Source organism: Dasypus novemcinctus, chromosome 31, assembly GCF_030445035.2.
Source record: "Dasypus novemcinctus isolate mDasNov1 chromosome 31, mDasNov1.1.hap2, whole genome shotgun sequence".
Classification (NCBI taxonomy): Eukaryota; Metazoa; Chordata; class Mammalia; order Cingulata; family Dasypodidae; genus Dasypus; species Dasypus novemcinctus.
In genome coordinates, this window is record NC_080703.1 from 24772815 (window position 1) to 24786162 (window position 13348).

Below are 13348 nucleotides of genomic sequence, written 5' to 3' on the forward strand. Positions count from 1 at the left end.
GTGTGTGAAGTGTATATCATTTGATTTGCATTTCCCTGATGGCTAACAATGCTGAGTATCTTTTCATGTGCTTATTGGCCATTTGTACATCTTCTCTGGAGAAATGTCTAGTCACATCCTTTGCACTTTTTAAATTGCATTGTTTTTTGTTGGTGTTGAGTTTTAAGAGTTCTTTATATCTTCTGGATATTAAACCCTTATTAGATAAATGGTTTCCAAATATTTCTCCCATTCTGTAGGTTGTTTTTTCACTGTCTTGATAACTTCCTTTGATGCACAAAAGTCCAATTTATCTATTTTCTTCATTTGCTGTTTGTGCTTTTGGTGTAAAGTCTAGTACAAGATCCTGAATGTTTAAATTTTTATAATGAGCATGGATTAGTTAAAAAAAAAAACCTGCTCAAAATTAATGTAAGGTTTTAAAACTCAGGTGAGTGTTTACCTTCAGGTGGCTAGTGACCAGAAGACTCTCGCAGAGGGCTTCTCATGATCTGGTTTTCAATTTGAGTGATTACATGGGTGTGGTCAGTGCATTACACGCCATGTGCACTTATGATTTGGGCACTTTTTGATAATTATCTAGAAACCTGTATTCTAGGAGCATCTCAAAGTACCAGCATCCTCAGCATGTTGAGGGAAATCCTGGCCCGGCATCTATCAGTAATTAGTCCCTTTCTCAAGAAGGCAACATGATACAATTAAGAGCACAAGCCTTGGAATCAGTCACATCTGCAGTCCAGTCCGCCACTGGAAAAACTAAATAAATATTAGCTCCCTTTCCCCTTTCCTTTTGCCAGAAATAGGGATCACTGCACTTACCCTTTTTAAATGAACTGATTTCTGCACTTTAAACATACAAATTAACAAATCAATTTAATGTGACTTGATTATGGAACAGCTTTTTAGGCGACTGTGAAACTCCTTAAAGATCACAAACCCTTTTAAAAATCATGACCATGCTTAAGGAACCTAATTTAAGACTTAAATCGACCCTATATAAAGGCATTTTTTAAAAATTGGAAGTGCTTATTAGAAGTATTACTTCTTATAACTAAAGTTAGCATCAGCATTTTACTTAAAACCAGTATTTCATTTCCATCTCAGCATATTCAGATAAATACTAAAAATTCACTCTTAAAGGGAAGAAGGAAAGACTAATAGACAATGTTGAACACCTTCAGTTGTTTAAGGCAGTAAAAATAAGTTTGATTGCAAGACTATCAACTATTTACATATTAGTAAATATAGGGCAGAGGGAAACACCCATTAATTCACCAAGAAGCTGAAGTTTAAGCTACTACTTTTTACTAAAGCAGAGTGGCTCATGTGGCCACCATTACCATTATTCCCTATGAACTGTAAAAGTCTCCTAATAGTCTCTAGAAAAAGAAAGAAGCCAACTTTAAGACACATAACTAAGCTAGTCTCTAAGGCTGACAAGAAAATGTGAAATAACCATTTTTACATATATTCTAGAGAACTAAGCTCAAAACAAAATAAAAACCCTTTTTACGTGTTAACCAACCACTATTTTACCTAAATTCTTTTACTTAAGGATGAAAAAAACCTTTTTTTTAAAAACAGACTTCAATGGAATCACTATTTTTATTTTCCTTGGTTTATCTATATGCATTTTTCAAATTTTCTGTTAAGGAATAGATATTACTTGTGTAATCAGTTTTAAAAATATTTTTTAAACATTCATTACTTGTAAGTGATGACCTCTTACCAGACAGGGTCTGCACGTAATTCCACAAGGAATCTTTGTTTGTCCAAAAGTAGTCCCCATTGCCAATTGAAACAGTATATGACCGTTCATCTATAAGCTTGACTTTCCTTCTACTCTGACCTAATGAACATGGCTGACTTTCTAAGCGTAGAGAGCTCTTTGGCCCACAAACCTTGACACTCTTTAAGCCAACAGACTTCATTTCTAACCAAACAATTCCCTTTAGGTTTTAACTAAGTAGAAAAGAAATGCAATGCGTTTTGAAAACGGAAAGCAGCCAGTTAACTGAAACTTTAGACACATTCCAATACAGAATGTTAACAATTCAAATCTGATTGGAGGATGAGCTTCCCTATAAGCTATGCTTGTCAAAACACAGCCCCAATGACGTATAGGTGAATAAAATTTTTCCAAAGAAAAAAGGAATGTTAAAGCCTAATGAAATGAAACCTACTTTTACATTCATAAAATATTTACCATGCCTTTGAGGATAAAAGTTTTCCATAACAAGGATGCCGTTTCAAGGAAATATAACTCGGGTTCATCAAAGTTACCATAGAGCAGAGCTTTGCACACCTCGTATTTGTTTTTCTATCACCTGAACAAGTATACCTGACTTTTCACAATTCCACACATAAATGGCTGATCTCTACATAGTTCAGAGAAATAATGGAAATATCTTCTGCTGCAAAAGAAGAATTCCCTAACCATGCTGTCTCCTTCCAGGACAAGAGGAGTTGGAGAGCTGGGAGATCAAAGATTCCAGAGGCCAAAGAATAGCCCCTTCATAACCAGCAATGCCACAGACTTGAACACCCTGTCCAATATTGCAGAAATAAAGGAACAAATACAAATCAAGAAAGGCCGCATGCTTTGGAGAAAATGGACAAAGCCACTGCCACTGCTGATGAGTACTTTCATTTTTCTATCTGAGAGCAGTTTTTATGCATAGAAAAAATCTGAGGTTTACTCTAAGCTTTAAACTTTAATACCTGATTTATTAAAGCCTGTATTTCCTCAGGTTTTCATATTCACCTTGGACATCTTATTCTATTTGGAAGTCTAGGAAGCATTCATTAATTTTAAAGGGCAGGAAGCGGATGTGGCTCAAGTGACTGGGCTCCCATCTACCATATGGGAGGTCCAGGGTTCGATTCCCGGGACTTCTGGTGAAGGCGAGCTGGCCTGCACAGCAAGCCGGCCTGCACACGAGCTGGCCTGTGCAGGAGTGCTGGCCTGCACAGGAGTGCTGGCCCACATGGAGAGCTGATGAAGCAAGATGACGCAACAAAAAGAGACTCAGGAGAGACAGTAAGAGACACAGCAGACCAGGCAGTTGAGGTGGCCCAAGAGACTAAGCACCTCTCTCCCACTCCGGAAGGTCCCAGGATTGGTTCCCAGAGCCACCTAAAGAGAAGACAAGAAGACATAGAAGAACACACAGCAAGTGGACACAAAGAGCAGACAGCAAGTGCAAAACAGCAGGGGATGGCGGGGAGAAATAAATAAATTCTTGAAAAAAAATTTAAAGATTTGTGATGAATATTTGATCTCCTTTACAAAGGTAAACATCTTCGAGACATAAATTTTAACAACTTTTAGAAATTGAATATATTCAATTTTAACAACTGTTTGACTTTAAAAATTGCTGAAAACTTAAATAACAAATCTAAAAAATTAAAATGTATAAATACAGAGACTCTTAGGTATTCTTTAATGTTCCATATAATAACACAAATATAGTAAAGTTTCAACTTAAATTCACAAGTATAAATCAATTACTCAATTACATATTTTAAATTGGGATTATAAGACCAATATGTTACTCTAAATTCTTAAATATTATCAACACTTAACATATCAAACCTAGGTCATGATTATTTCAGCTCCTTATTCTGAAAACTCGTAACTGAAAAGTATGAATAAGCTTTTAAAGTACCTTTCTGGGAAGAATTATGGATCATACCCAGATGATCTGTGAAAGCTATTCTTTACAGAAGGATACCAGCTAATAATGTAGAACCAGTAAGAGAATTAGGAAAATTACCATTTTGCAAACCCCAATGATATAATGGATTATCATCCTTACTGGATAATTAAACAGTGCCAAATAATTACCCTATACATGACTTCTAATTGTCACTACCTTAACAAACTGATCAAATTTAGCACTGCTAACTGTGGGGAAAATGACATTATGTTCTTTATATAGAACATAAAATATACAGTATCACCTACAAAGCATTCTTGCCAAATATGTTAAACCTAAATCTAATCAAGCAATGGAAATAACCTTCAATGTACAGAGAATGCAGATAAATGAACTAACTAAAGAACAGCAGGAAGAAACAATCTGACAAATCCAGAACGTGAGACATTCTATAAGACAACTTAATCAGTCGTACAGAAATATCAGTGTCAGGCCAAAAAAAAGGATATTGGGAATTTAAAAAAACTCGAGACATAACACAATACAATGTATGAATCTTGATAAGGTCCTGATTTGAAAAGCACAGTTTTAAAGACCATTATGGGGGCTAATGGGGAATTTTTAATATACTGAAGAATTAATCTTAAGTATGATAATGATATTGTGATTATATAAATGAATGTTATTTTTAAAAAATGCACGTAATGATTCAACATTAAAAGTTGTAGCTTTCCCCCTCTCAATTAGAGTGGAGTGGGCATCACCATCACAGAATCCTCAGAACTGGGGAATGGATGATGGACTAGAGTAGACTTACAGCAGTCTCCTGTAGACTTTTTGTGATCCTAGCAATGGAAGAACTTTTATCATGGACATGGAGGCAGTGGCCACTGGAGGTTCTGAGGGGAGGGAGAAGAAAAAACAGATATAATTTGGGGGTATTTTTGGGACTTGGGAATTATCCTGAGTGACATTTCAATGACAGATACAGGCTACTGTATCATGTAATAACTTGCAAAAATGTGTGGGAGAAAGCGTTAACTACAATGTAAGCTATAATCTTCGCTTAGTTTAGTGGCAATGCCCCAAGATGTGTTCATCCATTGTGACAAATGTACCACACTAATGAAGGAGGATGCTGATGTGGGAAAATGTGGGAGGGCTAGGGAGTGAGGCATATGGGAATGCCCTATTATTTTTTTATATAACATTTATGTAATCTAAGATTCTTTTAAAAATAAAAAAGTATATATATAAAAAGAGTTGTACTTAACCAAAAAAGAACTTTGTCAAAAGGGTGAAAAGGCCACCGACTCAATGGGAGAATATATTTGGCAACCACCTATCTGATAAGGGTTTAATATCCATGATATATGAGATCATACAACTCAACAATAATATGACAAAGACTTGAAAAGACAACTGTCCAAAGAAGAAATACAAATGGCAAAGGAACACATGAAAAAATGTTCAACATCACTAGCAATTAGGGAAATGCAAATCAAAACTAAAATGAGATACAATTTCAAACCTATTAGACTGGATGCCATTAAAAAGTCAGAAAACTGTAAATGTGCAGAGGATGTGGAGAGATAGGAATCCTTATTCACTGCTGGTGGGAATGCAGAATGGTACAGCCACTATGGAGGGCATTTTGGCAGTTCTTAAGGAATATACATTTGCCATGGGACCTGACAATACCATTGCTAGGTATATACCCAGAAGAACTGAGTAGCTGCAGACCGATGTTTACAGCAGTATTATTCACAATAGCCAAAAGCTAGAAACAATCCAGGTGTCCATCAACTGATGAATGGATAAATTGTGGAGTATACACATGATGGAATACTATGCAGCAGTAAGAAGAAATGAAGTCATGAAACATGACAACACCTGGAGGACATTATACTGAGTGAGGCAAGCCAGACACAAAAGAACAAATACTGTATGACTACCCTATTATGAACTAAATATATTATGTGAAATATGAATATAGGTAGAAATGCATATATGACTATTTTTCTTTAAAGCTGAACAAATGTAAGTTAATAGTATAAAATGTTAATATGAGACAAAATAAATACCTTATATTAAGTGAGGGAGACCAGACAAAGTACTACATATTGTATGACTGTATTTATATGAAATGTAAATACAAATCATTTTGTAAAAATGAAATGAGATAAATGGTTATGTAGATCTGAGGAAGGAATGCTAAGGGGTGTGGAGTCTTTTTAGAGTAATGAAATTGTCCTAGAATTTTTGAGATGATGAATTACAACATTGTGATTATGCTAAAAGCCATTGATTATAAACTTTGAATCAAATAGCCAGAAACACCAACTACAGACAGTGGGGGAAGCATCCAGAGACTGAGAGGTGAGGAATTTTCTTGTTTGTCTGTTTTTTATTATTATTGAAATAATGAAAATGCTCTAAAAATGATTGAAGTGATGAACAACTATGTGATTATACCAAATACCACTGATTGTACACTTTGAATGAATTGTATGCTTTATTAATATGTATCAATAAAATGGATATGCTTTTTCAAAAAGCTGTGATACATGTGACATATGATATGACAACTAAATGCAATACCTGCTCTTAGACAGGATCCTGTGCTGGAAGAAAATAATGCCATAAAGGACATTATTGGATCCGTTGGCAAAACTGGATATGAGTGACAGGTTAGATAGGTATAGCAGTTTGATATGGTTATGAATTCCAAAAAGAGATATCGGATTATGTTTGTAATCTGGTCTGTACCCGGGCATGATTAAGTTATGACTAGGGCTTTGATTGGCTGACTGGGCCATGTCATTAGGGCGTTGAGTCCCCACCCCTTGGTGAATGGGGACACATAGATAAAAGGCTTGGCAAAGGATAGAGTTGAGGGTTTGCGATGTTGGAGTTTGATGCTGAAGCCTTAGGCTGGAGCCCTGGGAAGTAAGCACACAGAGGAAAGAGAAGCAAGCCCCTAGAAGGGAGAAACCCTGAGTCTAGGAAAAAGCAAGCTCTGGAAAGAGAGGAACCCTGAACCCAGAGAGAAAGCAAGACCCTGGAAGAGAAGAACCCAGGAAGCCTGAACCCTCGCAGATGTCGGCAGCCATCTTGCTCCAACACATGAAAATAGACTTTGGTGAAGGAAGTAATTCATGTTTTCTGGCCTGGTATCTGTAAGTTCCTACCCCAAATAAATACCCTTTATACTGACCGGCAGACTTCTGGGTTTTTTTTTGCATTAGTGCTCCTTTGACTTACTAATACAATAGGAATTATTGTAATGGTGCTAAATTTATTGTGGGTAATAACTCTCCTTTAGTTATATAATATCCCTAATCTTAGGAAATATACTATGAAGTATTTAAGGGTAAAGGGCCACAATGTACATGAATTCTCTCAAATGGCGCAGAAAAAAAAAGTACTGTATGTACACATACACATACAGAAAAGTATGTACATGATAAAGTAAATGGGATATTAACAAGAGATGAGTCTGAGTGAAGGGTATACTACTTTGTACCTTTTTTCTGGTACTGAAATTAACTCTGAATAAAGTGTTTTTTTCAAATTATAAGTATACCCAACTCAATTCTGGGTATCCTTCATGATTGTGACTGTTCTGTCACAATCTGCCCCATGATTAACAGGGCTATATAAAAGTCTTCATCATTCTCATATTTGTAAAGGATTATAAAGTGAAATAGCATTCTTATATAGCTAACCAATGACCACTAAATATTTCCACCATTGAGAGAGTAGTAAAAAGGCAACTGAGTATTGAAAATTTCCTCCATAAACCTTAAGAAATTAAGGAATTAGTTGAGAGCCAGAGAGAAATACTTCGTAGACAAGAGACAGAAGAGAAATAAGTAAAAGGCAAAGCTGATAAGAGAAATACAATTCCTCGAGAACATTATTGTATATATTTCACATTAACATAGAGTTGTACACACAAAACCAAGTATACTGTTACACATAGGTGATTGAAGCAATTTTTCTAAGGGAATTCTGACTAAGTTTTCCTTTTACACAATACCTTAAAATTTAGCCTTTGAGTACGATGTTCTCTCATTACAACTGCGCTCCTGGATAATTCACCCATTCTCCTACCTTCAGCAATTTCTACTGTATATTTAACTCCCAAATCTGTACTTCTGGCTGTTATCCTTCTCTCTTAGCGCCAGTCCTTCATCTCCAATTGCACAGCTAAGATTTCTGCTTGAACACTCATGACCTCTAATTCAATGTTACCATATTTCCTTTAAAACCAGCAACTAGGAGGCTGTTAAAGAATCAATCAACATCTTGATTACTAACCTTGGAATATGTCCACAATAATATATGTTAAAAGAAGAAGGAAAAAAAGGGCAAATGGCAAGACAGTATTATATAATGTATCTCTTCATTGGCATAAAGACATTTTTAAGTCAATGTGAGTCTGGGTAGGCATAGAAAAAGTCAAACAAAACTCAGGATTGGTTACCTGGAATACATAAACTTTGTAATGGTACCTGGAGAGTTGGGACTGGATAAGGGCTTTTTACCTTTATACTTACTACCAATAAAAAGTTTTCCATGTCTTAACAAAGTAAAAATAGACTTGGTTTAAAATGGTCCCATTTGTTTGTTCTTTTGACCATTTTTCTGGTCATCCAGGCACACAATTTTGAAGCTGTCTCTAAGTACCCTTCTCCTGCTTTCATACTAGTCTTCTGGTCCTATCTTTTCCTTCTTTATAATGTCCCAATTCTCAGATACCTTCAAACCTAGGTTTTTGCTGTCCTACTCTAGGCCCTTCTCCCTTTCATCAAAAAGGCCTAAAAAGTGAAGTCAAAATAAATGATTACAAAATACTGCTAGTATTTCTTCAGTCAACTATGATACTGTTTCAAGCACTTTTATATGCGGGACACAACTCTTGTGAGCTTTCCACTCCTCCTTCAATCTTTGTCTTTGGGTGGTACCCCACCCACACTGGGATACTCCGCACCTCCAACCTCCCCCCCCCCACATTTGTTTAGATACCGCAGGCTGATCTATCACAAAGAAGTCATGCAACTCAGAGACACAGGTACATCAGCTCTCCATGGGATGAGCCTTGACCCACTGGAAACAGGAACAGGGAAGACTCATCCTTCCTTTCTCTCCCCTATGGACTATTCCAAAGTGGAGTTTCTTCTCACAACACTTTTGGAAAAATCCCCCAAGTGAGTGGCCTGCAATGTCTCTTCACCACAGCTCAAGGTGAAGCAGCAGCCAGATATAATGCTTTGCATCTTCCTTTGCCTTCCTTCCTTCTCTACCTCACTCTCCACACCCTGGGCTTACACACCTTTCAAATGAGAAATTAGTGCCTCAGTCAGGCTCTATTCCCCAGAGGACCTGGACTAAGACATACACCCTACCTATATTGATCCTCACAAACTACATCCTATGAGGTAAATAAACTTAAAACTATTAATAGTAGGAAGAAATGAGAAAGCTGTTAGCTTTTCCTCCATTTTACAAACAGAAAAAACTGAGGCTCAACTAAGAAACTTTCCTAAGGAGCAAGACTTTCTGCTCACCTAATATATTCAATCAATCACCAAATTCTACCGATTTTATTCCCTAAACATTTCTCCAATTCACTTCTCTCCTCTATCTTATCACTATGCTAATATAATAATAAGAGCCAGGTTTTTTTTTTTTTTAAATCATGGCTTGAAATCATCTCATCTAACCCTTTACCAGCCCTGTGAGGTAGATATTATCTTAATTATCGTTCTGCATATAGGAAAAGTTGAGATTTAAAAAAAGGTTTCTTAAAATTTGCCCACCGACACACAAATACTAAGTGCTAGTACTAGGATGAACTTAGGCTGCCTAACATCAAAGCCCAGCCTCCCAACTCTTCATCATTTCTCACCTGGCCCAGGTAAAACATAAATCAGCTCTCACCATGCCCCTACTGAAAACCCCAGTGTCTTTCCCATTAGCTGGAATAAATTCAGACTTCTTCCATGCTCCACAAGGCCTAACAGGAGCTGGCTCCTGCCACAACTGACTTGATCTCTTGCCATGCTCCCTTTGCTCACGTATGTATTGAGTTCTGCTATATGCCTGGCATTGTTCTAAGCAATGCAGAGAATCATGACTAAAACAAAAGACAATCCCTGTCCTTGAGGAGCTTCTATTCAAGTGGTCTTCTTGATGCTCTTCAAACAAGAAAAGCTCATTTTCCAACTAAGGGGTCTGTATATTTTTATTCTTTCTACCTGGATCATCACTCCCCCAACCCCATGGCTGGCTCTTTATTTTTTGAGTCTCTATTCACATGTCAACTCTGAGACCTTCTCTGACCAATCTACACAAAACAAGACCTTTGCCCTCTCGTATCCTCTATCCTCTTACCCAGTTTTACTTTCCTTGTAGTATTTATCACAACCTGAAAGCATATTTATTTTTCATTTTGTTTACAGGTTTCTCTGTCTTTCATACTTCATTACAAGTGCCATGATAAAAGAGACTTTTTCTGTCTTGTTCCCTGCCCAGTGTCTAAAGAAGTGCCTGGCAGAGCACTGATTTTTACTGAAAGCTGGTCTCTGGGCTTCCAGTTTTGTTTAGCTTAAATCCACCCTCTAATACAGTCTGTTTGATTGGTCACTTAACCTTCTGAAGTCCTTTCACTGGTCTCCTTCCCTAAGGAAGAGCAAGCACACAAGACCCTCTATGACAAGGATTCCAACCTCGGAAGCTGACAGAGGAAGCAGTGTATAAACTAGATTTTGAAAGAGAAGAGGGGTCACCAGATGGATAAGAGAAAAAAGGGCATAGCAGCTCAGAAGCTCAAAAGAAGACTCTTAAATTCCAAGAAGTCATTTTTGGTGTGAGGAGCTGGGTGTGCTGGTATAGAAACATCAGCTGGAAATGGATTGTGAAGTAGCATTAAGGAATGCCGACTTGATGCCCAAGTGATGGTAGAGTCTTTGAAAGTTTGTGAAATAAAATGAAAGGGCAACAGTGAGGAGGATGCACTGGATAGGAAAAGACAAACACTGAGGACAGTAAACCACTCAGAAGGCTACCTGGAGACCACATTAAGAGATAAAGGCCAGACCCACAGAAGTTAAGATGGGGATGGAGAGGAGGGGCAGAGAGGTTCAAGGAATCCATACCAAATACTCCTCAACATTACACAAATTCTACCTTACTATCTAGAGAGGAAAAATGCTTCCTACCACATGACCTATAAACATATGCCAACAAAAGGAACCGCCCCCAAATCACTCTAGATCTTATACTTCCACTATACATACTATGCACCTCTTACCAAAGGAGAGTGCAACTAAGGTCTCTCTCCGCTAACAGACTGGTCCTCAAAGGCAGGAAGAATGCCAGACCTACTTCTTCAACATCTGAAGCAGCACCTGACACTTAATGTCTGTGAATGAACAAATGAACAAGTAGAGGAAGGCTTTATGGCTGAAGCAGGACTAGAAAACTGAATGGGTTTCCAACCTGAAGAGATCACTCCAGGCAAGTGTAATGGTACGGACAAGGAGGAACAGTAAACCTGGGGAACGGAGACACTGTCTTAAATAAGGAAGGATACTGGTCTGTCTCCTTGTCCAGCCTTGGACAGGCCATGCTTGTTCCCTGCTTGGAACACTCTTCCAGGCCACTGTCGCTTCTCTTTTCCATACCGCTCTCCTTCATTTCATTCAGGTTTCTGTTCAAAGGTTCCCTCACCAGGGACCTGACTAAGCACACACTATCATTCTCATTTTCTAACCCCTTTCTCTGTTTTTCTTCTTAGCAGGAGACAGTGTCTGAAAAAATATTCGGACAATCTTATTCATCTGTACCTGTATTAGGACTGGCTCCCTTTAATTTCGAATCAAAGTTCACCTGTCAGTTACTGAGATCAGGACCTACTAAATCTACGGCACACTGAGATTAAAGGAAAAAAAAAATGTATTAAGGGTCACTGCAAAAATGTATGTGTCAACCACTTCTACGTCCTGTCACTTAAGTTCCTTCCAATGAACAACTATGCCACAAAGAACATTAACATATGTTCTTGCAGGTAACATATATGCCAGGCCTTTCCAGAGGTAAACAGTGTAGGATGTGGTTTTCCTTAACGGGGAAGATACTAGGAACGGAGGCAACGATCCATAAAGAAATTAATCAATATTCACTACTCAATATTGAGGAATCGGAGGAAAACAGATCCTAAATGCAAGACAGGAGAAAGCACAGAACACAGTGAGACTCTGTACTTTTATGACATTTAAGTTGTTTTTACAAAGTTGTTCCTACAGGAGGTCGCTGACCAGGCTGCTCTGATGGGACCGGAGCAGCCCAGGTGAGTCCCGCCTTGATAGGACATTAAGGCAGCCGTGTGCTCCGGAGTGACCCTCCCTTCGCCTGCCTTTCCCCCTGGGAGGCCGGAAAGTCTACGAAGCTGTAAAATAAATTTAAGGTTTAGGTCAGAGATATCCGAAAAGCGGGGCAAAGGCGATCGGTGGCGATTTCATGCTGCACTTGAGTGAAAAACGACCGGACCTGAGGCTCAAGATTCACGCCAGCGACTGCTAAAGGAGGGGATGAGAGAGAAAAATGCACGCCCAAGTTAAGGTGGCCCCTGCGTCCCCACCGCGGGGCCACGCCGCCTCATCGCTCAGGGTCTGCGGGACCCCGCGTGGCCCGCCGCCTCACCTGCCGCCTTGTCCGCAGCCATCTTCCCGCCTCGGCTCGGGGTCTTCCCGCAGGTGGCGCGTCCCGGGCTCCCGCCGCGGCGCCGGCCGCTGTTCCGCACCTGGGACGGCGATTCTGTGCCCACCCGGCTCCGGTCCCCTAGGTTCCGGCCTAGGGAAGGGGAAGACGGCAGGTTAAGGAAGTGACGAGGGTCAGTTCGCGTCGTCTAGCAACAGCAGCAGCGTCTCGGCCGGGGCGGCGCCACAGCCTCCCGCCATACGCCGCTTCCGGTCCGCCGCGCCCCGGGAAACACTACTTCCGGTGGCCGCGGCCGGCGGACCTGGAGGCGCCGGCGTGGGAACTGTGGCCTAGACCCGCCCCACGCTGACGTCCCCTTAGAGCTCCGCCCCCGACGCTGCGTGCACGCGCGCCCGGCTGGACGTGCGCACAGGCGCGATTCCGGGGCCTGGCGAGCTGTGCTGGGTGGGTCGTGAGGCGGCCCGGGAAGAGTGTCCCTTGCATATCCCTGCTCAGACTCCCGAAGTCAGCGCCTTCGTTTCTCGTTTTGTGGGAAATCACAGTAACCACACTTGACGTTTATGTGCCAAGCACCGAGCCTTGCGCTAGACCTGTACTGACTCATTTATTTCTCACAACCCTTTAGTTTTAATTTTACAAAAAGTTTGTAAATATCGGCCATAGAATTCCTGTGTGCTGCTCACCTAGTATCCCCTACTGTTAGCTTCTTAGCTCTCCATCAAACTACTCTGACACCTTTATCGCGGAACTTCACTCAGGGTTCACCATTTCTCGCCCCGCCCCCCCCCCCCCCCCCCAGTGTCCATTTTCTATTCCAGAATCCCACATTTCATTTATTCTTCATGTCTTAAGCTATTCTTGGCTATAATCATCAGTCTAGGTTCCCCAGGGAAATAGGATAGAACTAACAGGATATATATATACACACACATATACAATAATGTATCTATTGCAAGATTTAT

General features: G+C 39.7%; 1 protein-coding gene across 8 annotated transcripts in view; it reads right to left on the bottom strand.

The window, feature by feature from the left end:
* The window catches only part of CNOT10 (CCR4-NOT transcription complex subunit 10), a 73127-nt gene extending 60466 nt beyond the window's left edge, over window positions 1–12661 (bottom strand). For 2 of the 8 annotated variants that reach the window (XR_011647819.1, XM_004471115.3), the window contains exon 1: window positions 12369–12661. Coding sequence is in view for 6 of the 8 variants with exons in the window: in XM_004471115.3 (XP_004471172.1) it covers window positions 12369–12390 (22 nt within the window). In the remaining 2 variants the exon portion in view is untranslated. Of the gene's footprint in view, window positions 1–1729; window positions 1957–12368 lie in introns of those variants that run through there. The other 6 variants (XR_009184242.2, XM_058290752.2, XM_004471114.3 and 3 more) reach the window with 6 other exon arrangements.
* Between the last annotated feature and the right edge of the window lie 687 nt (window positions 12662–13348).